At 41.8% G+C, this 25,336-nt stretch overlaps 1 protein-coding gene across 14 annotated transcripts in view; it reads left to right on the top strand.

The window, feature by feature from the left end:
* dlg1l (discs, large (Drosophila) homolog 1, like) overlaps nt 1-25,336 on the top strand; it is a 58,874-nt gene that overhangs the window by 27,970 nt on the left and 5,568 nt on the right. For 7 of the 14 annotated variants that reach the window (XM_024268666.2, XM_024268665.2, XM_024268672.2 and 4 more), the window contains 15 exons: nt 934-1,098; nt 5,135-5,284; nt 12,951-13,043; nt 13,216-13,269; nt 13,338-13,388; nt 13,562-13,686; nt 16,189-16,358; nt 16,604-16,740; nt 16,809-16,953; nt 18,961-19,093; nt 19,473-19,629; nt 21,970-22,072; nt 22,346-22,460; nt 22,530-22,706; nt 23,111-23,177. In XM_024268666.2, the coding sequence (XP_024124434.1) occupies nt 934-1,098; nt 5,135-5,284; nt 12,951-13,043; nt 13,216-13,269; nt 13,338-13,388; nt 13,562-13,686; nt 16,189-16,358; nt 16,604-16,740; nt 16,809-16,953; nt 18,961-19,093; nt 19,473-19,629; nt 21,970-22,072; nt 22,346-22,460; nt 22,530-22,706; nt 23,111-23,177 (1,842 nt within the window). Of the gene's footprint in view, nt 1-933; nt 1,099-5,134; nt 5,285-8,907; nt 9,266-12,950; nt 13,044-13,215; nt 13,270-13,337; nt 13,389-13,561; nt 13,687-16,188; nt 16,359-16,603; nt 16,741-16,808; nt 16,954-18,960; nt 19,094-19,472; nt 19,630-21,969; nt 22,073-22,345; nt 22,461-22,529; nt 22,707-23,110; nt 23,178-25,336 lie in introns of those variants that run through there. The other 7 variants (XM_024268676.2, XM_024268677.2, XM_036216282.1 and 4 more) reach the window with 4 other exon arrangements.

Here is a 25,336-nt window from a genome sequence, read left to right as displayed (position 1 = left end):
GGCCTACCACTTGGTGGCTGAGTTGTTCCCAAACTCTTCCATTTTGTTCTGATATAGCTGAGGCTGTGGAATATTTAGGAGCGAGGAAATTTCATGACTGGATTTGTTGCACATTTGGCATCCTATGACAGTTCCACGGTGGAAATCACTGAGCTCCTGGGAGCTGAACATTCTTTCTTAAATGTTTGTGAAAGCAGTCTGAGTGCTTGATTTTATTCACCTGTGGTCAGGCTAAGTGATTAGGACACCTGATAACCATCATGCATATGTTTTTGTTGTCTTTCACAATTATGCACATGTTTAGAATTACTGCTATGTTCACAAACATGCTGCTTCACACAACTCTTTACGACTACTCTTATAATTGTGATTCTATTCATGTTCAGAGTTAAGTACATGTCTATCATCATGATTACAATTATTATTGTAATTAATAATTAATATTGTATTATTAATTATTCCCATATCCATTCTAGTGTTGCTGATTACGTTAAGTGCTTGTATTTCTTGTCCATACTGATTGTTTAACTCTTAATCCTAACTATTAGCTTGTTCTTAATCACTGTCCTTATTGTGTTAACTCTTATGCTCATTTCCATGCTGTCCAAACAATCCCGACAACAGAACATGCTGCAGATCTTAGCTCCTGTATTTTTTTTTTTTCTAGGACTATACTTGAAGCCTGAGATGACAAGCTCATCTGCTTTTAACCTGTACACATACATGTGTGTGTCTTGTGTTTGTATGCCTTGGTTTATTGCTTTTTGTCTTGTGTTCCTGCTGGAAAGCATTAATTTAATGAAATGCGTCACTTTCTTACTCTTTCCTAAGTTTTAGTGACAATATTTGTGTTTCTGCTGTGGTTGACTGTTCCGGTGCTGCTTGTTTCTGGTGAAGAGCAGTTCTGTAAGTGTGTGCTTCTCTGTTTTGTAGAAGTACCGGCACCACGATGAAGACTCGTCCCCGCAGGATCAGAGCTCACCTCAGCTGACAGAAGAGGCAGGGGGGCCTGAGCTGGTCCAGGTGGCTGAGAAGAACCTGTCTGAGATTGAGAATGTGCATGGATATGTTACCCACGCTCATATCTCACCTATGAAGGTAGGGAGATTCTGCTGTCTTTTTGTTTTTCTGTCTCTACCTTGTTCCATTGCTGCCCTTCCTCTGTTGATGTTTTTCTTTTTGTCTGTCAGATCAAAGTTGCATGATCACTCCTGAGATCTGGAATGGGTAACAATGGGTGCATTCCTTCTTGTATTCCAACCTTGCACTCGGAAGGGCAAAGATCTCTAGGAAATAGCGAGTGGGGATATGAGCCCTTGTGGCCTGAAATTGTTCATCCTTAATCTTTGACATGCTTTTGAACCCTTAAAGTGTTCTGAGCTTCTTGTCTGACTCTGACCCCACCTGAGAATCATGATTCATGCCAAAATCTTTCTCAGGGTTCTGTCTGAAGTTCCCTCCGCTCTGCACAGAATATCAGAATAAGCTGTGAACCAGTCGTATTTCTGATGGAGCCCAGCTGCTGTCTGTGCTCATGTACAAGCATGTGAAGGATTGCACATGTGGCAACATTTTTTGATTTACTTGAATCAGAAAAAACATGAAGATCTTTCATCTGAACCTCAATGGTCTGGGGGACGACACCCCCCCCCCCAAATCCCAGAAGATACTCCATAGAAAAAAAACAGTTCAGATTGTAAAGCTTATTCAACATTAACTATGCTGCCACCATGTGGACACACACTGACCCTGCAGCAGTGCAATGTGTGTTTTTGTGCTGGTATTTGTGTACACCCATGTGTCAGATTGTGTCTGATCATTCTTGTTGGTTTGTCTTGAAGAACATCAGGTTTCATCATTCAGGTCTGAAATGCTGCTGGGTTTCCTGGCAGTTGTCTTAACTTTGTCTTTGTGAGCATCGGAGATGCTCTGTTCCACATCAGTCTGTCTCCAAATCCCACCAGCACTCAAGTTTGTCTTTTCCTTATCTTCCTTCTCTGCTCCTGTCTTTCTTGCCCTCCTTTAGAACATCCTTGAGACATTTAAATAGCTCTGGTCAGTCTGCATCTTTTGTTCCTTCATGGAGCTTTGTGGGATTTTTCTTCCTTAACCTTTACTTCTTTGCTGCTTGCAGGGTTCCTTGCTGTAACATGGTTATCTCAATAACCATGTGCACAGAAAACCCCTCTGTCACTTTCACTGTAAATGTAGGGATTATTAACCTACCCAGTTGAGTCTTTGGTTAACTGCTTAGTTGACTTAGTGATTAACTATTTGGTAAACTCTTAAATTTACTCTTTGTTAATTATATATGCAGAAAATGTTTCATTAACTCCGATTATTTTCTCCTAGGTTAAGTGCATAGTTACTGTATTATTTTCTCCTAGGTTAAGTGCATAGTTACTGTTTTGGTTCACTCCATGGTTACCTTTGTGAAATCTATTGTTAACTTCATTGTTAACTGCATTGTTTTCCATTTTGGTTCCCCCCACTGTATAGTGTTGGGTTTACCTCTTTGTTGGTCATCTCCATTGTACAAGTCTTTGGTTAATTCCATTATACAGTCTTTGGTTAAATAACTATATTGTACAGTGGTTGGTCAACTCCATCATATTGTTTTTGTTTAACCAAACACTGTAAAATAAAGTTAACCAAAGAGTGTTTGGTTTACTCCGTTATGTGGTCTTTGTCTAACTCCATTGTACAGTTTTTGGTCAGCGCCATATAGTCATTGGTTTACTACATTCTATAGTGTTTGATTAACTCTAGAGTAAGCTCTTTGGTTAACTTCATTGTACATTTATTGCTTACTTGGATTTTACATAGTTTGGTTAATTATTTTGTACATTGTTTGGTTAACTCCATTGTGTATTTTTTATTAACTTCATGCTAAGTTATTAGGTCAACAACATTGTACAGTGTTTGATTAACTCCATTGCACAGTGTTTTGCTAACTCCATTCAGTCAAGTTTTATTTTCATTGTACGCCCTTTGGCTAACTCCATCAGATACTCTTACGTTTAGTTCATTGCATAGTCCTTGGTTATATGTGTTGTGTAGTTATTGGCTACCTTCATTGTACGCTGTTGTGGTTAACTATATGGTCGAGTGTCTGGTTAACTCTACTGCACACTCCATTGTATAGTCATTGGGTATTTTCATTGTACTTATACTCTTAGGCTAACTCCTATGCATCTTTGGTAAACAACATTGCACACTATTTGGTTATCTCCATTATCCATTTTCTAGTTAACTCCATTATATATTGTTTGGTTAGCTTCATTGTACAGTGTTTAGTCAACTTCATGTTATGCTCTTTGGTTATCTCCATCAAACAGTGTTTGGTAAATTTAATTCTACAGTGTTTTAGTATATTCCATCATATAGTCATTGATTAACTCTATTGTACAGTGCTTGGCTAACTCCATTGTACAGTGTTTGATTACCTCCATTGTACAGAGTTTGATAAACGATTGTACAGTGCTTGGTTAATTCCATCATGTAGTAGGGATGTAACGGATCACGAATAATCCGTATGGATCGGAAGCCACGGTTCGGCACATGCGTGTTCCACAATCCATCCCAACCCCCGCGCGCGCGCACACACACCTCGCGCTTGCATAGTTTCCATCAATTGTCAGTTCACATTGAATGCAATTCTCATCAAATTAGTGTAAATCGTCTTTATTTTAACAAGCGCTAAAGTAGATGCTTGACAGTTCTCCAAAAGAGTGAGAACTTGAAGCTCCTTCTGTGTAAAGGAGGAGATCCTGTCAAAACTTTTCTCGACTTCATCATGGAGGACCCGAATGGTGAAATATCAGGTTTATTTAATTTTAAGAGCTGAATAAAACGTACATGTCTCCATTCTGGAGACGATAGTATGGCAAGCGAAAGGGATCATAAATCGCCAGGAAAAGCTGGCATGGCAGCGCCATCTTTTACAGATAACAACTATTTTAAATATGTAAATGTTCCCAGAGTTAGTTTGAATAAAACAAATAACACCAAAAAATACGTTTCATTTTAACTGATTTATTTACAATTTAATTTGGACATCAGGATTTTAAGGGGTACTCCAGATAGATTTGGTATTTTCAAAACTATTTTAAGCATTCTCTTCTTTCATTTTTTTAGATTTGGTCTAAAGAAATGTAAATGTAATCAGAAACTATATGTTTTAGCATTTTGTTTGTGTTCAAAGTTAAAAGATGTTTTGCTTTAAGAAATAGGCCTCAATGAGCTAACATTATTAAATATTTGTTTTGAAGCTTTTCCAAAAAATAATTTTAGGTTCTTTTATCACGTTTTTTCCTGGTTTTTTTTTTTTTTTTTTTTTTACTTTTTAGTGATCCAAAAAATGATCCAAACCGTGAGTTTTGTGATCCGTCACACCCCTATCATCTAGTCATTGGTTTTCTCTGTTGTAAAGTGTTTGGTGCACTCCATTGAATGGTCAACTCTCTGGTCAGCTCCATTGTACATTGTTTGGTTAACTCCATGGCATACTCGTTGGTTACTTCCAATTTACATTCTTTGTTTAGGTTTTTTGTTTAAAAATTGTTCATTTCTTAATTAGCTCTTTGGTTGACCTCATGTTAGTTATAGTTATTCTTTGCTTACCTCCGTACTGAGGTCCTTGCTACTGAGAGGTAGAATTTAGCAGAAAAATATATAAAAGAAAATTTATTTGAAATTAAAGTAAAAACAATGCAGAAGTTTTTTTGTGGAAAGTCTTTAAAATTATTGATCAACTTATGAAAACATGGTACACCTTCATTACCGTCATTGCTTATGCAAAGCACTTTGAGTTAAAGGCATATTAAAACTGCTTTAAAAACAAAATTTGATTTGATCACGGGGCTGATGAAGGTGCATTATGGGTTGCCTCTGAGTTAGGTTTACTTTATAGCTTTTAAGACAGTCAGACTCTAAAGAGTCTGATGAAAAAATGACATTTTTCAGGTTGTGTTAATTTTGCAGATATAAACTTTTTGTAGTAGCCTGCCTGGACTCTGGATCAAGTTTTGGACATTTAGGAGACACTTTCTGTCCTGTTCTTCTCAGCTTTTAACCTCAGCAGTCCCTTTTCTTCCTACTTTTGATCTTCTTTCCCCCCGTCCTTACCTTGTAGGTAGCGTCTCTGGAGTGCATCTTTGACGGCTCCTCAGCATTAGGACCCATTCACTCGGAGCTCCCCTCCCCCACACCGTCCACCCTCTACCTCCATGGAGAGGACAGCCCCCTCCCCTCCTGCTCTTCCAATCCTTACCCCCCAATCCAGGTAATCCCCCCACCCTCCCATCTCACCATGTTCCTGAAGATCTTTGTCCTGCTGTGATGAAGCTCTTGGGGCTGCTGACAGTTGAGGATCCGGAGATTCCCTCACCGATGCCTATTTTGTTTTTGAATTGTAGTGAGAGAGGACCGAGTGTGTTTGGCTCTGTGTGGAGGTTCAGAGTTCTGGATTAGATCAGCTTCAAAGAACTGATCTGTGACAGACGAGTGGGAATCGAATTAAGCTTCGATATCTTCTTAAATTTAGGGCACACCAAAGAAAATTTCAATTCGGAAAGCTACAAAAAAACACCCAACAATTTTTCTCTATTGGGCTAATAAAAACATGAGCATCACTCAATGTAGAACTTTGTTTCATTTTTTGTTGTTGCATTTTTGTTATCTTGTGTGTATTAAAATAATAGCATGTTTTATTTTACTGGACAAAACAAGATGTTGCATCACCCATAGAAAATCCCTTACCTTCAGCCCTATAGCGAAATGAGGCCAAAGCTGTAACCATGGCTTCCTGTTCGTCTGCTGCCATTTTGAAACCTGTAAGAGTGATTGGTCCACGTCAGTCCGAGTCGCACTTTTAGAGGAACTACAGTCCCCAATCATGAGTGAACTTGTTTGAAGTCCACACTCTTTCCACTGAAAGCGGCTTGGGAGAATCTGTCAATCAAATGTTTGAGGTGGGGGCCAGCAGACACCACAAGATTTTACTGAGGCATCTGATTGGTTAGTTTATAACTTGAATAACTTGTGGTAAAGAAAATTAAATCTTAAAAAAATAAGATTATGAAGATCATGTTAAGAAGTGAATATCAGAGCAAGAATGGTTATTCTGTCAAATAAATTGACGGAGTAACTGTCTATTTCTCAATAGAAGTCTATGGGATTTTTCCTTCTTGCAACCAGAATGTACTTCCTACTTGGAACACTAGTGGGGAGGGGTTGCTATGTCCAGTGACTTTTACAATCAATGTCAGCTTGGAGAAAATCTCAGTTTTGACCAGAAATAACGGTCTCTAACTGGAGAGAATAGTAGTCTCTTTAGTCTCCAGACCAGCTGAGCCCTAGGCAGTGCTTGGTGTTCATAGACATGGGGGTTTGATCTATTTTTAGGGAGTTGTAAGGGCTCAAAAAAGTTGGTGACAATCTACTGACACTTTGGTAACCGAAGACCTGATTAGTTCAAGCTATCCTGTTTATTTTAAAAGACTTCCACCTCTTACCTGAGCTCTTGTCAGTGGAATAGTTGGTTCCTAGCAAGAGGATCTAAGCCTCTATGTGGTGCTTAACAAGAAAAGAAAACATAAATAAGAGTATGTATTTTTGAGGGCTGTCACATTCATGAATTTTCAAGAAGCTATTGGTCAACAATTGCTGCAGAATCAAAAGCTCTGTGTTTGCTCTGTGTTTAGATCTTCCAACATACATTGCTCCAATTTCTAATTCATCAGAAGTTTAGTACTTTAAAATCTTTTTATTGTCTTTCATCTGGTGTAGTTGTTTGTAATGTATTTATGCAATGTTTTGGGTTGTTATAGCTAACCTGGAAGGAAAGTTGGTCCCCTTTCAGAACATCCCATCAGGGGTCACCACAGCAAAGCAGCTTTCACTAATTCGCATAGGTAGTTAGAGAGTTTTATTTCGGATACCCTTCCTGACACAACCCTGTATTTTATGCGGGCTGGGGTCCGGCACAGGGAGACCAGACTTGGGACACTTGTGAATATATAGGTAGCCAGTAGCGTGAAGGGTCTTGCCGAAGGACCCACACTGGATTTAGTTCTTTGCACCCCTGGGAAACAAAGCCAGGTTTGCTGCGCACCCGTCCTAGCCAACTGAGCCATCCAGTCGCTCAACCTAGAAGGAAAGCAGTCTTCCAAAGGTTTTGGTAAGATTTTAAAAAGACTTCAGTTTGTGGTCATCCTTGGACTTATCGATCCACTGCTGCAGATAAGCCTGTCTTTTATGAGAAGCCCATGGTTTCATTTTCTCATTTAAGGTTGTATTCAGACTGGACACATTTGGTTCGCTTGTTCCCCGATAATCCAGAACAAAGTTTAAGTCTGAATACACGCAAGCAAATCCTGGTCCAGGATCAGGAACCGCTCTCTGACCCATCTTTCGAGGTGTTCTCGATCGAACTGGACTTGCTCTTAGATTCCTCAGTCTGAATACAATCCGCTCCGAGAGTGAGATAACTGGACTAAATTGGGCACTGGTCATTAGCAGACAAATGTGGAGCAGCGATAGGACAGCAACTCATCAAAATGTGGTTGGATGAATGCAGGCTCATAAAAACAGCTTTTAACATGAAACACATTGCTTCTCACACTGTTTTACTGACAATCTATATGTCATAGACACCTCAACATCCTCAGTAACTACCTTGCAGCATGCCTCCGCCGTACAGAAGTTGCAGTGAAAGTGTTGAACCTGGCTTTCATACAGAAGTTCAAAAATGACCAGCGAAATAAAAAGTTTGAACAACTATCTTGACAAGTATTTGCAAAGTGATGCATCTCCATCTTTCTCCTTTAGTTAGGACTCGATCCGGACCAAATTAAGCGGACTCCGTCCAGAACAAATCCTTTTTCCAGTCTGAACACACCCTAGCTAATAATTAAAAAAAGAGTTATGTGCACAGAGAAAAGAAGTCTTTTAGAGTTAAGTGTGTTTTATATTTTCCACTATTAATAAATGGCAAATAATTGTATAGCACTTTACTATCTTCTCTGAAGGCCCAAAGTACTACAGTCACAGTCCCATTTACCCACCCAGACACACACACATTCACTCTGCTGCCTAACACTAGCGCCAAAACCATTAGGAGCAATATATAGTAAAGTTTCTTGCCCAAGAATACTTTGGCACATGGGCAGTCAGAGTGAGAACCAGTCCTGGGATTTTCTGATCAGAGGTCAACCGCTTTATCTCTGTACCACAGCCTACCCTATAGTCTGTCTTCAGAGCACATTATACTTTGTAGTTTTATGTTGTTAACTCAGGTTTACGTTACTGACCTCATAGTTTTGGAAAACCAGCACGAGTAGCATTTACAGCAGCTCTGCATAAAATAAGGAGACCTGATATGAACATTAAAGTCAGTCCTGATTTAATCCAAAGTTACTAAGTATAACCGTTACTTCGTATTTGGCAGCATGGACGATTCAGTGACAGGTGAACTTAAAGTCGTCCCCTCTACAACAGTCTTGTAGATGTGCGTTTTGGTTGACTGTTCACTGTTTCTGCATCAATCAGCTGCATTGATTGATGATCAGCTGTACTGATCATTGTCTTTTCTCCGTGTTGCCTTCTACTGCCCTCTACTTTACTTTTGTGTGGTTGTGATCTTGATCCACCTGTGACCTGGGTTCCAGTTTCCATGTTCTGAAGTGCTGGAGAGTTCCATCTTAAACAGTCTTACAGTTTTTCTGCACTTTGTCGTTCTGATCTTTAATGCAGATTATTTTACATTTGGGGGGGTGGTTGAAGTGGAACAAAGGTCAGCAAGACCAAAGCTGCTTGGGTTAAGTCTAAGGAGGGGGTGTGTGCATGCTGCCTTCAGCCTGCAGAGGACTCCCTTCCTGCTGGCTGGGTTGGGCGCTGCAGTCTGCCGCAGATATCTGTCTCTCGCTCGGCGGCTCAGCCATGATCTCTCGCCGCTGCAGCTTCATTCGCCCCTGGAGGTTGCTCTCTCTCACCTCCTCTCAGGACCACCGGCCCCCGCCAATTCGCTGCTCAGCCTCTCTGCTGCTGAACCTTCCTCCTCCTGCTCTTCTGCAGCCTCTTGTTTGTGTCTGTGAGGAGGCACAGCAGGGTGGGGGGCGCTAGGTGGAGCAGAGACCCCCTCCCACCGTCTGCTCCAGCAGCACAAGCCAGCGGCATGCTCAGCTCCGTGTGGTACGCTAAAAAGATGGGCCGCCGCATTATGGGCACCCTGAGGAGGACCAAGAGGCTCCACCGCCGCCTGCTGGTAGGTCACCCCACCAGAGGTGAGGAGTCAGGGGGAGGCACTGCACCGTGACTCATTTCTAAGGCAAGAGCATCAGTGTGAGAGCTGCTGCGTCATGTGACGCTGCGGATCTCATCCTCGAACCCTCGACCAGTAGCGCTTAGATGGAAGACGCTGGCTGTGCATGTGTGTCCGTGCGTGTTTACATGAGTGTGTGCGTGTCGATGAGTGTACATGTGGGTGTACGAGTGTGCACATCTGTGTCTGTTCCTGTGTGCGTACGGTGGTTTGTTGATAATTCTGCACAGTTGCGAGCTTTCTCTTGTTGAGCGTGCACATGCACACATGTGGCTGCTGGACCATGATGGCGCGGAGCGTCTGCTCATCGGAGGCAGCTGCTCTTCTAATGTTGCCTAGCAACCTGCAGGTTTCTGCCACTGCTTCAAATGTGCACATCGTGCTCAGTCGTGACAAACATGCAGGTTTTTTGATCATGACGCCATGAGTGTGCGTACAACACCCCCCCCCACCCCCCTTCAGCAACAGACTGCTTAACCACAGCTATAGTGACCCAACAGCTACTTCTACTGATTTCTGGCTCTAGATGTGTTTTTTTCTTGTTTGTGTCTGGTTCAGTCGAAGTGATTTGTGGTGGAAATGTTCCTGGAGATGAACAAGTTGTTTGTATAGCTCTCGCCTCATGGTGCAAACCTCACTCAGCTGGTGAAGACTACTAGAGATAATGAAAACGTTACTCCAGTTCACATGTGACAAAGTTGAGGCTCGTGGGCCGGATCTGGCCCTCTGGGTTATTATATCCGGCCCTCCAGATCATTTTATTTTATTGTTTTTAATAGCCCGATGTTATCTTGCGCTCATTTCTAACTTGTATAATTTTGACCAAGTATATTATTACGGAGAGTAAAATATTGAAAGTTATTTAAGGTTTGAGTTGATTTATTCTGGAATAATATTCTTGCCTGTTTTTATTCATAGTAAAGGTAAAAAATTACATTTTTTAAGTTTTAAATTTTAGTTTTAGTTTGTTCAATAAATGTTTATCCTGTTTGTCCGGCGACTTAAGGTATGTTCTGGATTTTGGCCCCCCTTGCAATTGAGTTTGACACCCCTGCTCTAGTTCAACTCTTGAACACCAGAGCTTTAGCTAACTCTTTAACCGCTGATACAAATAATATAATTCCAGCATATTCTGAAATGGAGCACTGGACAGCAGTGAAGTTCTTGTGCAATCGATGTAAATCAGCTGATTTTGTTACAATGAAAAGCGGCTTTGCACCTTTAAGCAACACTTGTTTGGTATGAAAAGCGAATTTTCTCAGAGTCATAATCTGCTGATTCACGATGATCGCATAAATGATTGAGGAGTTACGGTATGTCAAAGAATGTGTGGTATTTGCCATCCACGTTCTTCTGAGGCAGGGGTCTGCAAGCTCACTTGAGGCTCTTGTATTCCTCCATTTTTGGCTCTTTGGGTTTAAAATGCAAACAAATTGAATACATTTTAGTTAAGTTAAGCGCCATAGCATCTAGTTGTCGTAATGATAGAAAATGTCATGTTTGACTGGCTTTATTGCATTTTTAATTCCAGTAGATCTGCTCCAGCAGGAGAATCTTATTTTATTTTGAAAGGAACTTGAATGTGGTGCTGTCCAAAGTAAAGAAGTTTAAGTTATTTATAGCTCTGGCTGGTTTTTAGTAAGTAAAAAACCTAATGGACAAAGTGTTTTCAGGAAGGCCTGTTTTTGAGGCCACAGACGTCCACATGCAGGACACCCTTCACCCTCTGAAGTGCCATGGAGCCCCTCCTGCTAAACACTGACCTCACATCCCTCTGCTGGACAGGTTTGTCTTTCTCATTGGAACCAAAGTGGGGGGCGGCTACAATTGGGTTCCGCGTGGGCAGGACTCTGTCCCCTGCTGCTGACATGCACACAGGTCTTCTGTGTGGTGAGCGCGGGGGCTGCATTGATTATTCATGCAGCACGCCGAGCTGCACCCCCCATTGTGATGACATGAGAGGGACAGAGCTGCAGGAGCAAAAGGGGGATGAGCGCAGAGATCGCACACCGCTGCTCGCCTGAAGGAGACGCCTTCATCCATTATTCAGCCTCCTCTTCTTCTAGCCAGGACACCCCCTTCAGCATGACAACACACCCCGCCCGGAGGGGGCTCACTACCGCAAACAACTTGGGTAAAAAGCCCCCGCCACAGGTCAGCCCTGGCCTGAAGGAGACCCTGGCCCACCTTCACCCGCTGCAGCGCCAGCATGCCATCGAGCTACACCAGCAACAGCAGCAGAGCCACCCCCCACTGCAGCCGCCTCTGCCCCCTTGCACCATGCCCGCCTCCTTCAGAGCACGCAGCCGCTTTCTCACCCTGCGGGACAGCGTTAAGAAGAGCCCCACCAAGAGCACGGCCAAGGTGGTGGTGGGGCAAGCGGCTCGCAGAAAGGAGGTTTCCTGGATACCATTCAGCTTCAGTCAGGTACTCCAGCTGTCATCTGGCCACTCTTAGACAAACTCAACTGTCAGCTCTGTGTGCACATCCAGATCTAACCAAGATCTGCAGGTTTGGAGAAGTACTAGTGTTGTGTATGGTGCTCTTAAAGGAAGGGGGTGTGGCCTTGAAGGCAAAGTTTTATGGTGAAACTTCAAAAAACTGCCCTAAAGTGATAAATTCTCATGAGCTCCACAGGTTCTTCTGGACTTTATCTTTCACTTGAAGGTCTGACCAGATGCTGCTTCGCTGTTGCTGCTTTGGTCGGAGAACACACGACAGAATCTTGAAACACAAGGATGGAAGTATGATGCTGCGTTCGACTGTTCTTTGGAGAGTTGTAGTTGGCTGTATGAGCTCATAAGGAAGGGGTAGGTTTATCTGACTACACGGTCTTTAGAAAAGCACCAATGTATAGGATCAGTACGATCTGGGCTTTGTTTTCATGGAATCGTCTAAATAGATAGAGTTGACAACTGATGCTGGCGGTGGGGTAATTGGCCCCCCTGGCAGTATAATCTGAGCGCTGCTGCAGAAGTGGGGCTGGCTGATCAATGTGCTCGATGTGTTCAGCTAATTATAGCTGCTGCTGCTTTTCCATGGACAGCTTCGGGCCCTGCTGGACCAGAGTCCTGAACCTGGGAGCAGACAAGGGCTTCAGTCCTGGAGTTGGCTGAAAACTACTCCTTTAGTTGAAGTTACACTGGTGGGGACTCATTTTGCATCAGATGTTCACGAACAAACACCTGACCTGTGCGGATCGATGAGCAGGATGTCCCTCACTGGTGGTATATGTGAACAGGACTCCTCCATTAGTTTGAGACAGCCTTTGTGGTTTTAGTTCAGCCTTCGCTTGATTTTAGTTTGAACTCAGTTTAAATTCAGATATCAGAGAAAACCCAAGCTGTTTCCTCTTTTGTTCAAACACTTGTCCACTTTCATGTCTCAGCTGCTTCCCATGCTGATGGAAAGAACATCCTCTCCCCGAGGAGGGGGATCTGACCCACACATGTGCAGAGGTCACGTAAACCTCAGAGCAGCAGATCCTCGCTGTCATTCACATGACCTCCTCTTGTAATTGGCTGGCTCAGTCAGACTCCACTCACCTCTGTGCACTCCAACCAAACTTATTAAAACTCATTTTCTTCTCATCCTCCATGCTCTGTCTAACCTCCAACTTCTCCTGCAGGCACAGGCCACCCCACCCTCCCCTCCCGTCATTCCTGTGATCCCCATCACGCCAATCTCAGTCGAGACCACCGTCATCCCTCCATCCTCACAGGTTTTTTTCTTTTTTCAGTTTCATTCATTTTTTGGTTTCTATGCTCCATCCTTAAATCAATCCATCCATCATCCATCCATCACCTATTGGTTCGCCACAGCGGGTGGATGTTGAGGTTTTTTTCTGACAGACTGTGATGTTTCCCTTTGTGGTGTCTGTCTTCTTCCCTCAGGCCAACCCCCCTCCTGTGGTGGTCAACACGGACAGCTTGGACACGCCTCCTTACGTGAGTTTGATCCCTTCGGGTGGTCTTCTGTTCTGCACAAACGCTGCTGACGGTGAGTTTGTGTGCAGGTGAACGGGACCGAGGCAGAGTACGAGTATGAGGAAATCACGCTGGAGAGGGTAAGACCACCAGCTGCAGTCACCCCCCACAAACATATAGTGTGCAAGCTTAATGTCTGGTTACTTCCTCCTTAATTCTGAAAGATGTTCTGGTGAAGCTGCCGTACACATTAACGGATCTGAACAGAGTATCTGCAGCACTGACAAGCGTCCATGTGTCCTCCTGCTGCCAGGGTAACTCCGGGTTGGGCTTCAGTATCGCAGGTGGCACGGACAACCCCCATATCGGTGAGGATCCCAGCATCTTCATTACCAAAGTCATACCTGGAGGGGCTGCTGCTCAGGACGGGCGGCTCAGGTGAGATGATGCATTCACTCACTCACACATGAACTCTAGCACACAGGTGTGTTCTTGTACTTTTTGAGATGTTACATTAAAGATAACTGTTGATGAACAGAAGGACTACACTGAAAATGGTACTTGCAGATTCAGCATTTCTATAACACTGATGAGCATCCTGTTCTGCAGCAGCAGACAATCAGTATGCATCTTTATGTAAAGCCCTCTGTTAAGAGGCTGATCTTCATTCACTGCATTATGTAGTCATCCAATCAATGTTTTTATATAGCATCTAATGCACACCATAGTCTCCAAAGTGCTGCGCAATAACAGAACTTCCAAAAACAAGGTATAGTGGAACCAAATACATGAAATAATTTATTCAGAAAAAGTAGTTCAGATGTCGTCTAGTTAAGATGTTCTATAGTTTAGATGTTACCTTGTGGAGATTTTACAAGGTTAGGGAGTTACCCTGTTTAGCTTTTGGCTTGTTCTGATGTTTCCTGATTCAGAGACTGTCTTGTTCAAAATTTACCAGATTAGTGAGTTACCTGGTTTAACTTTTGACGGGTTCAGATATTATCTGGTTCAATTGTTGCCTGTCTAAAATGTTGCACGATTTAGGCGTTAGTAGTTGCTGATTCAGATTTCAGTCGGTTCTGATGTTACCTGGTTTAAGCCTTACGCTGTTCAGATGTTACCTGGTTTGGATGCTGCCTAATACAGTTTTTGTTTGGTTAAAGTGTTATGTTGATCAGGCAGGTTCAGATGTTATCCAGTTCAAGGGTTGCTTGGCCCGTGTGTTTTCTGGTTTAGGTTAACATATACTCATACCTGATCCGAGAAGATCCCTACCTTTATGATTATTGCAGCCTTCACTTGGTTCAGTTGGTGCACTGAATCATTTTATCCAGGTTCTAAAGAAAATCTGTGTTTTATTTAAATTTCCAGTGCACTGGAAAAAAGTTCTTGTCAAAACAAGTTAAAAGATATATAGAATACAAGATGATTTCTCCTTGTTATAAGTGATCTGCTAATGGAACTAGTAGAATTTGTCTTGTTACTTTTTTTTTAATAAGTTGTGATCTCCAGCCCTTTTGAGATAAAACACATTTGCCATAACCACTTATATTTCGATATATTCTGGCAATTTCAAATACATTTGTTGTAAAAATTATCAATAAATCTATGTTTACTTTCAAACCGTCATCAGTCAATTAAATCCTTTCAGTTTCCTTTCAGTCTGTTTTTTTATGAAACAAGACCACTTACTAGCCACAAATACAACTTCTGCTTAAAAATAGTATGTAAAGTAAAAAAAATCTTTATTCTAGATATTGCTTGAAAAATTACACAAGGACATATTTAAGAAAAGTTAATGTGAATTTAGTGTTGTCTCATTTTAAGTGTAATAACTAGAGCTGTCAGGCAATTAAAATTTTTAATCGCAATTAATCACATTTTGTCCTGAGTTAACTCGCGATTAATCGCAAATTCTTATGTGGCCTTTTTTTAAGGAAAAAAATGTGTGCTTCGTGGAATTTAGCAGTTCTACATTCATTATGAAAACAAGAACGGCAAAATTTATAGTTTTCATCAGAAATACTTTATTTTGTAACATTGTATTGAGATGAACTTTCTTAACAATTAAAGGCTGTAACATAAAATGCCTAACAAAAGCCCAAGTACAAGTGAAGGGCATTTTAAATTCAAAACTTCAATCAACGTTCAGTAAAATAAAATAAAAAACATCAAAAATAAAATGTCCATAACACTTTCATGTTCATTTTTTGTCAGGACCAAATCTTTTCCTCCTCTGCTGAACTGCAGTAATAATTGAAATAGAGATTTATCATTTCCAAATTAACTTTTGTTTTTTAAAGCATTAAAGACTGAGAAAAGCGGAATACACTGTGGATAGTTTGACAGTCTGTTACTGCCGCCGCGTTCTCTGGCTGCAGCTCGATGCAGCGACGTGTCCAGCGGAGCTCACATATGCCGACAGACAGACCGCTATGCTGGGGCTGGATCACGCTTAAACCTCCAGAACATTTAAAACGTCCCCCGGTGCGCTTGCTGTTGGGAACGTCGGGGGTCCGCAGCTCTCAGGACACGGCGCCAGACACAAGCCGGTACCACCAGACGTGGTACTGGATGCGAACCGGAGCCGGGTTAGGGTGCAGGAGCTCTCCAGGTCCTAGAGCCGGCCGGATTTAGCTCGCAGCTCGGTGGTTGGAGACCCGCCTGTGATCCAGTGAGAGCAGCCGGTGAGTTACGGGGCGGGACGCCCGCGCGCGCGGTATGGAAAGGCACGTATGAGAAAATCTGCGATTAATGCGTCAAAAAAATTGTCGGCGTCAAGCACATGTCAGATTAACGCGTTTTTAACGCGACAAATCTGACAGCCCTAGTAATAACATCTAAAGTAGAAACTAGATACAAATACTTGATGAGGTTTTGTGTTTTGATGGTCTGATAAGTCCACACCCAGTTGACTCTGTGGTCCTGCTCTTGTTTTAGGGTCAACGATGTCATCTTAAGGGTCAACGAGATGGATGTGAGGGATGTGACCCACAGTCGGGCCGTGGAGGCGCTGAAGGAGGCTGGCTCTCTGGTTCGGCTCTACGTGCGCAGGAGGAAGCCCGTCTCTGAAAAAGTTATGGAGATCAAGCTGGTGAAAGGACCTAAAGGTGAGAATGAAGTTCCGAGCCGGGTGAGATGGTCTGTGACTGAAAACTGGCTCGGTTCTTCTCTAGAAATGTATCTCAGGTTTTTGTGGATCTAGAATGTTCTGTGTTGGAGCTGTCACGATCTAACTAAATCAGCCCATTGATGCCGCTTCAGAACTCCAAGAAAACCAGGAAAATTTGGGTTAAGTCCTGTTACAGCTCCTTCAGGATCCCCAAACAGTTCACGTTCACTCTGGTCTGTGCAGGTCTGGGGTTCAGTATCGCAGGCGGAGTGGGGAACCAGCACATCCCAGGAGACAACAGCATCTACGTCACCAAGATAATTGAAGGTGGTGCCGCGCACAAAGATGGCAGCCTGCAAATAGGAGACAAGCTGCTGGCTGTAAGTCTGACTAAGATGTTCACGCTCCAGCCAACTCTGCTGCAGTCTGAGGGCATGTTTGTGTGCAGGTGAACAGCTCCTGTCTGGAGGAGGTGAGCCACGAACATGCGGTCACCGCCTTGAAGAACACACCTGATGTGGTCTACTTGAAAGTGGCAAAGCCCAGCAGCGTCTTTATGAATGATGGCTTTGCCCCGCCTGACCTCACCAACTGTGAGTGACATCACTTTTTGTTTCATCATAGCTGATGGTCTCCCCACAGGAAGTTGTTGCAATCCTGCTCTATCTGTTGCAGCCCTCAGGAGCAAATGGTACCCTGCTTCTTAGAGTGGCTGCTATGAATTCAGTAGACTTCAGCAAACTGAACTGATATTCTGTCCAGACCTCTTCATAAAAGCAACCAGCAGTTAGCACATCTGAATGTTCCTCAGTTCTTCCTACAGAACAATGTTCTGCTACAACAGATTCTGTCTGGCTCCTGGCGGGGACGAACAACCCATCCAGAATCGAACAAACACTGGTAGCATTCGTTCTGCCAGCAATGCAAATCAGATTCTAATTGAACAACATTCAACAATCGTCTGAATCCTCTTTTCTGGTATGTTGGGGATAGACTTTCCAAGACAAATTAAGTAGTAGGATTCCTTTTCGTTGAAGGACAACCTCTGATTCCTCTTATTGATAAGAGGGACCACCACCCTATTCTGTTAGACCAGAGGTACTGTTCCCCCCTGCAAGGCAATGTCCTGGAGGAGTGCCATCCAAGATAGTACCACATCCACAACATCCAATAACTTGAGATACCTCGCCACCGAGGGGCTTTTTGACACACTCTCTGTTTGACTTCAGCTTGGGTGATGGATTGGCGCACTTTTGGTTCTCCAGATACTGCTCTCTTGTCAGAAATCCTGCCTAAGAAATTAAGGACTCAAATAATTCTTTCACTTTGCAACAATTCCCCAGTCAAGGTCAACAACTCATCACCCTCACTGTAGACAGAATTGGCCTTTCCTGAGAGTCCAAACAGTCTCATGGGTTTGGATTTTAGAGTCCAAGCTTTGCATGGACTTGTGCCCAACTATGTTTGGCTAGGATCACTCATCCTTCTGCAAACACAGGGTCCTTCCCACTTGTGTTAGTAGGTTTTTGTGGATTGGGTTGTTGAGGCACCAGCTCCTTGTTGTCCTTCCTGTCCTTCCTTTTTTAATAAACCCAACTGAGTTCCTTGAGATCACCACCTGCAAGCCTCAACCTCAGGCTTGGTCCAGAAGTAAGGCTTTGGTGACGTCAGTGCAGGCAACTATCTGAACCATGTATTCATTATTTTTTACAAAGGACAATTGTCGGCAACACTTTAGATGCAGTGCTGCGAAACACTTAATATAATTTTTCCAAAGATGGTTACTACATTTGTTAAGCTTGTAAGAAGTTTATTATTATGGCCTTTGTAGGCAATTGTTTCACTGTAGATGCTAATAATTCTCACTAAGTTTGTTAATACACCTTTTTTGGCTTGATATACTAATAAATGCCTTACTAACACCTTATAAACATGTTAGTAATGTTTGTTAATGTGTTAATAAAGCTTTTTATGGAATCTTACCCATTTTATATAGTATAAAAAGTAGTGCTGTCATGCTTTTCATTAACAATGACCTTTAATTAATGAATCTATTTTAATGTAACCCAATAATTCCTGTGAAAAGCCTTATTTTGAGGTATTTTCATTTAACTTCATGACATTGTGGCACAGTAAAAGATCAAAATATACTATCTTGTGTGCACTAGCAAGATTTTTTTTTTTGAGAAAAAAAATGTGTTTTTTTTCGTCAATTTTTATTTATTTTTTTCACTGCGATGTCCCTTTAGGAGCTCCGTAGTTTTTTGTTTTTCCTCAGTTCTTATGTTTTTTGATCAAATATATATCCAAAAAAGCATAGAAAAAGTTTGTTTTTTATTTGACTACTTGCCTTGCCTTGGTAATTAAGTGACAACAAATCTTTGAACCTGTGAGTCGTTAATATATAAGATGAGAAAGTTTGTTAGAGTTTAAGCTGTAGGACTACAGCTGGAGCTCACCTGTCTGCTGTAAACAGATCAGACCTTCTCCAGTTTCCTTGGTTCACTTTACCTCTTACACTCTGCTTCTCCCATCTCATCCAAACGCGTGTTGTCACAGGCGCACAAGGTTTTGGTTCATGAATCTCCCGTCTCTTCCAGCTTACTCGCAGCACATGGAGAATCATATCAGCCCCCCCAATTTTGTAAGTCACCACCTTCAGCCGCGAGGATCCTCGGGATGCTACTCGCCAACGTCAAAGAGCCCGCTGGGAGAAGACGACGGCGTCACTCGGTGAGGACAGCAAACATGCACATAAATATTAAACTCATAAAGGTTGAGTGATCTTTTAGAGATCATTTCCAATCTTCACCTGCATGTATTAATGTTACCATCTTATGATGAAAGCCTCAATCAACCACCTCATCAAAATGTATGCGAGACAAAAATATAATCAGTTATATATTTTTAAGCGGTCAGGGTTTCTCTGATAGAAACATGATGTGACCTTAGAGTAATGGAGTTGGCTTCAGCTGAACAGGGTTCAAGCAGGACTATAAAGTAGCTGCAGGTGTCCGCTTTATAACCCTCTGGGGAGGAAGATGAGGCTGCTTTCTTGACCTCTGTTTATTTACTTGATTTCCAAATATTTAAAGCTTTTTTTGCCCCACAGGGAGCCAAGGAAGGTGGTTCTGCACCGAGGGGCAACGGGGCTGGGTTTCAACATAGTGGGTGGCGAGGACGGAGAGGGCATCTTTATTTCCTTCATCCTAGCCGGGGGGCCAGCTGACCTTTCTGGAGAGCTGCGCAAAGGAGACCGGCTGGTATCTGTACGTGTGCACACACTGCTATGCACTTTGCATGAGATCTTAAATGTTCACTAGATCCAGGTGGGAATCTACAGGTGTGCAGGGGATACTGTGGGAATTTGGCCAGTCTGTGTGTTATCTTATCAAAGCTCTATAATCCATTGTTTCCAGCTGCTAGCAGTTTGTAATGCAATCAAACTATTATCTGTTAAAAGTTAGATGCTATGATACAAACAACAATTGTCTGGGTGCTCAAACGTATTCCAGGTAATCAGGATTTATGCACCTTTTTTTTATACATAAACTTTAAGGTGGGATGTTCTCTGTTTCCACTGATGGTCAAATTCTGACTTTATTATGAAAGAGGAAAGCAGGAAAAACATAAAGTCAGGATTAGATAAAATCACTAGTGCTGTCATGCAATTAATTTTTTGTGCGATTAATTAATCGTGACCTGTAATTAGTTAATCTTGATTTTAATCTCAAATATTTTTAACCTAATAATTACTGTAAAAAAAGCAAAATTTTTTAGGTATTTTCATTTAAATTTGTGACTTTTAAAATACAATTTAAAAAGTTGCTTTCTGAATTTTTTTATTATATCATTTATATTAATTTATTTAAAATAATTAAATCAAAATAATATAAAAAAGGACTAAAGTTCTAATATGTGATTTAATATGATTTTTTTTTTTGTAAATTATCATGTTATAAGTGAGATAATGCCGTTCCAGATGTGCATTATCAGATACAGTGTTAATGGACTTCACAAAGCAAAAGATTAATGTTGTTAAAAAAAAAAACTCTAAGATGTCTGTAATTAATTAATTTCGATTAACGCAATAATTTGTCCTCACTAAAAGTAACCGGCTCCTGTCATTTAAACCACAAACATTGTAGCACTGAATTTGGGGTAGCCTCTGTCTTGATAATCGTTCTCTGTCTCCCATTAAAACATATTTACACTAGCAGAAATTTTGTTTTTTTTATTTTATTTATTTTGTTATATCAACTTCTCTTTAAAACAATACCTGCAGACAAAAGTTTGTGAAGTTGTACTTGTTTACCTTTCAAACATGCAAAATATAGATACAAAACAGTTCCCACGACTCTGCTTTATGTTTGAATTTTCAAATTGTATTTTTTTTGCATCTGCTGCTCCTTCCAAAATCACCCAAACTACTTATTCACCAATGATCCTTATCCTGCTTGTTAAACACAACAAATCTAAATCATTAACAAATTGCATTGTTGTTTCATATTCTGTCCAGTGTGAACATGCAAATCCAAACTTTAGTAACTGATCAGGTTCCAAAATAATTTTTTTACACAGAAATAAAAATATCAAGTTACACTAAAACTTATTTTTATAGCCAAGTACAATTAGAAATTCAAAGTCTGAAAAATGAAGAAAACTTTTTTGATGTCTTAAATATAGTCAGCGAAATGTTGATTACAGGTTTTCTATTGTACTACAAAACTGTCAAAGCATCAAAGAGCTACTTCTGTCCTTAATTTTAACTGAAGTTCTGTTAAAATGCTCCTAAAAATGTTTTACAGGTATATAATATGCATATATATATATATATATATATATATATATATATATATATATATATATATACATATGAACGTTTGTTGAATCCATAAACAATACTGTCACCCACCTACCTAACAAACTACGATCACTTTGCTATTGAAAGGGTTATTTTTCTTGCAAGACGAGACATTTGTTCTAAAATAAGGCTATTTTTTTTAGTTTCTTAAGATTCAGTTTGGCTTGCTCAGGGGGCCAAGTAGTGCTTTGATCTATTATATAGGCTCACCCGCTGTAGTGAGAGCAGGGAGCAGGTGGAGGAATATCTAGGGAGGTGAAGGTCTGCTCTGGAAAGGACAGGAATGAAGGTCGAGACGAGGATCTGTAAATGAGAGGAACTCATGTGGAACAGCAAGGTCACAGGGAGTAAAGGTGAAGAAGGTTCAGGACTTTTTAAATGCAACAGTCCAGAACAAGAGAGAGTGAAGGAGTCTGTGCAATCAGGTCGAAATGGTTGGAAGAAAGTTTCAGATGTGATTTGTGACTAAAAAAAAGTGTCGGCAAAAATAAAAGTAAAAGTGTGAAAGACAGTGGAGAGAGTAGCCATGTTTTTAGAAACTCTTAGAAAGAGACAGCAGGTAGAACTGAAGGTAGCAGAGATGAAGATGTTGAGGTTCTCTTTGGTAAAATCAGGAATTAAACCATCAGTTATGTATTAGACATTTTGGATAAAAGCGAACAGGTATAAAAGTGAAGTTATCAGTGTGTTTGCACTCTGAACCGTCATATTTGATGATGGACCACCGTTTGTTCTCGATCTTTAGGTGAACGGGGTGGATCTCAGAGCCGCCACGCACGAGCAGGCCGCAGCTACCTTGAAGAACGCTGGGCAGACTGTGACCATTATCACCCAGTACAGACCAGAAGGTGAGGCCTGCAGCATCACACGACCACACTGTGGCGATATTTGTGGGAGAGCTCAGTGATGATGTTACACTGAGTAATGCTAGCAGAGTTCAGTTGGTGGCCAGATGTGTTTTTGACTGCAAAAACCATGTCTGCAGCAAGACAATGTTTAATAAATGGTTCATGATAAAGTCTTTTTCTTCATTTTGAGTCAATTTTTTACCCCTTCTTAAACTGGTGCTTTATAGATGACTTGAATTGACGGTGTTTGTGTTGAATCTCTGTGGATGTTAGAGTACAGCCGCTTCGAGGCAAAGATCCACGACCTGCGCGAGCAGATGATGAACAGCAGCATCAGCTCAGGCTCTGGATCTCTGCGGACCAGCCAGAAGAGATCTCTCTATGTCAGGTGAGAGGAGCGCTCTCTTCTTGGTCACCAAAAGGCAAACACTAATCTCCTTCATGTCTTGTTCTGCAGAGCTCTGTTTGACTATGATAAGACCAAGGACTCGGGGCTGCCCAGTCAGGGTCTGAACTTTAAGTTTGGGGACATTCTCCATGTTGTAAATGCCTCCGACGATGAGTGGTGGCAGGCCCGGCATGTGGCGCCAAAGGGGGAGCTGGAGGAGGTGGGAGTCATCCCCAGCAAAAGACGGTAAGTGACCAGGTCTGTGAAAGGGTTGTACGCTCCTTCTCCTTTCAAGTTTCAGATCCACCTTCAGGTTTGGCTTCATGTCTGTATTCTGGTCTAGTTTTAGGTCTTTAGGCTCAGTCTCTTCGGGACAACTTGTTTTTGTTTGTCTGAGGCCTGAGGTTTAAAAGCTGCATTATCTGACCCCTCGATCCTGCTGGTTCATTTTCTTAGGCTGCCTTCACTGAACCTCAGGATATGTGGATCTAAACATACAGGTTTATCAAAGTGATAAATAGGGTAAAATTTGCAGTGACAGCTTTATTTTTTACAGTTATCATAGATGTTTAAGGGTGTAAACTCCTCACTACACACTTAACTGGCTCACTTGTGCTGCCCGACTCATTCTGACCTCCTGTCCTCCACAGGGTTGAGAAGAAGGAGCGCGCCAGGTTAAAGACGGTCAAGTTCAACGCCAAGTCCCGAGACCGAGGGGTGAGTGAGGCCCTAAACTCTGTGGAGCTCCGGCCCTGCCTGCCAAATATAAGAGCTCTGCTCTGGCCTTCACCTGTTCATCCGTTGACACAGGTTCCACAGGGCCGGGGGCTCCTGAGACTTTTAATGTTTGCCAGCATGACCGTGACTTTAACGCGTTTCACCACAAATGCGCCGCTGCCAGCTGATCTCTGCTACTAATGAGCGACTGGAATAACGGACAAGCTCCTTAAACGCATGTTGTTTCAGCGTGAGGACTCCCCACTTATGCTGCTTTAACACGAGGCACTGCCCCACCAGCCCACACATGCATGCCCCCCCCCACCACATACTGAAACACTAATGTCTGCTCCTCCTCTTCCTCCTCTCTCCGTGTATTTGTAGCTGATAAGACCTGAGTTCAGCTTGTGAGCGTTCAGGAATAATACACAGCAGCTTTCTCTATGTGTGGCGTTAGCAATGGCGCCCCCCAGTGAGGAATAAAGTTAACGCAGGTTTACACAAACTTAATCACAACTATTCACTGTTCACACCATTCCTGATGGACACACTTAAAAAAGAACTGTGATTTAAGACATATGACCTTTTTCCAAATGGCTAAAACAAAGATTTTTAAGACAAACTTCAGTTTACCGCTCCCACAGAACCGGTCCAGTCTCTTCAAACTGATCGCATCAAAGTAAGGCAGCACAGACTCGTATTTACTGGAAAGAAAAGTCTGAGAAAATCTTAGCTTGTAAAACTGAAAGTTGAGAGATAACTGCTAATACTTTTTAAGTTATTAGACATAAACACTGGTTTTGGAGATGAATTCATTATTAATAAATAAGAAAGATTTGAATCAAATAAATTCTGTTTTTAGATGTCAGGGTAGCCATTCTCACTGTATAAATGAAACTGGTGGCTTATGTTTACTAGGTCTTATTATGTAGCGATTGTAAAACTTAAGAACTAAATCATGATATAACCTTTAGAAAATGTAAGAATTGTTATAGCATGTTTTCTTGCTCTTGCAGCTGATTGTCTGTATTAAGCATAGTTGTAGAAATAAGAATCCCCTTTTTTAAAGATATAATTTAATTAAAACGCCAATTATTTAATCCCATGGAACAATGTAGAAAAATCAAGGTGAACTGAGCCTTCATGCTCTGCAGCTTTCTGCCCTGCACTTATATTGAGTGATTTATCATAAGTTTTTATCCGGAAATTCACAATTGAAGGTAACGAGCAAAAACAGCATGTAAGTCACATTTTGACTTCAGAGCTGTGAAACAAATTTCAGCTGCAAAAACTGTGATGTAGCAAAAAAACCTGCAGCAAAGTTCAGTCTTCATCAGTTCTGAGTGTGGTCAGTGAGCTAGAGCAACTTTGTGATCTTCCACCGGCTGCTGGTAAAAACCAGCAGCCGGTGTGTTCTTGGTGTTTTTAACATGTCCTTGTATCATTTTACTGATGATGGAGGATATATATATATATATATATATATATATATGTATATATATAGAATATTAAGCTTAACCCTCGTGCTCTCTTATGGGGTCCAGATGACCCCACCCTTATATTGATGTGTGATCCCTCCCATGACAAAGGTGGACAGGATATTATGTCTTTATGTTTATAAGGAGGAATCGGAGGAAGAGGACAGAAATATTTTGTTTTCCTCACCTGATCTCACAGGTCTTCAAGGGGGGATGGCTTACGGCTGATCACACCCTTTACTCTCAGCATGTTACTGAGGAGCATCTGTGATCTTTGTCAGGAATGTCTGCAGCCATTTGGAGACTGATCTTCTATAACAGCTTCAGCCGCAGCATTGAGCTAATCCTCCAAAATAATTCTGCTTACATGATAGAACATGAAACCGCAGAGAAAGCGTCCGTTAGACTCCACGTCCAACTTTGCTGAACCATCACTGCAGGAAATCAAAGTTTAATCCGAGTAATTCATTATTTCAAATCTACATTCTCTGTATATATAAGCTCTCTTGGCACTGGGGGGCGCTGTTAGCAGCAGCCCAGGTTGCCCTGGAGAAAGTGGTGTGAACAGATCTGTCCGTGGTTCTGGTCAAAACCATCTCTGCTGGTTCTGCATGGGCCTGCATGTTCTGCTGCCGCTCTGATCCCAGAGGATCCGCCCCCACTCCCTGGAGGAGCTCTGCT

This window comes from Oryzias melastigma, linkage group LG17, assembly GCF_002922805.2.
Source record: "Oryzias melastigma strain HK-1 linkage group LG17, ASM292280v2, whole genome shotgun sequence".
Classification (NCBI taxonomy): domain Eukaryota; kingdom Metazoa; phylum Chordata; class Actinopteri; order Beloniformes; family Adrianichthyidae; genus Oryzias; species Oryzias melastigma.
This window is presented reverse-complemented; position numbering and strand designations above follow the sequence as displayed.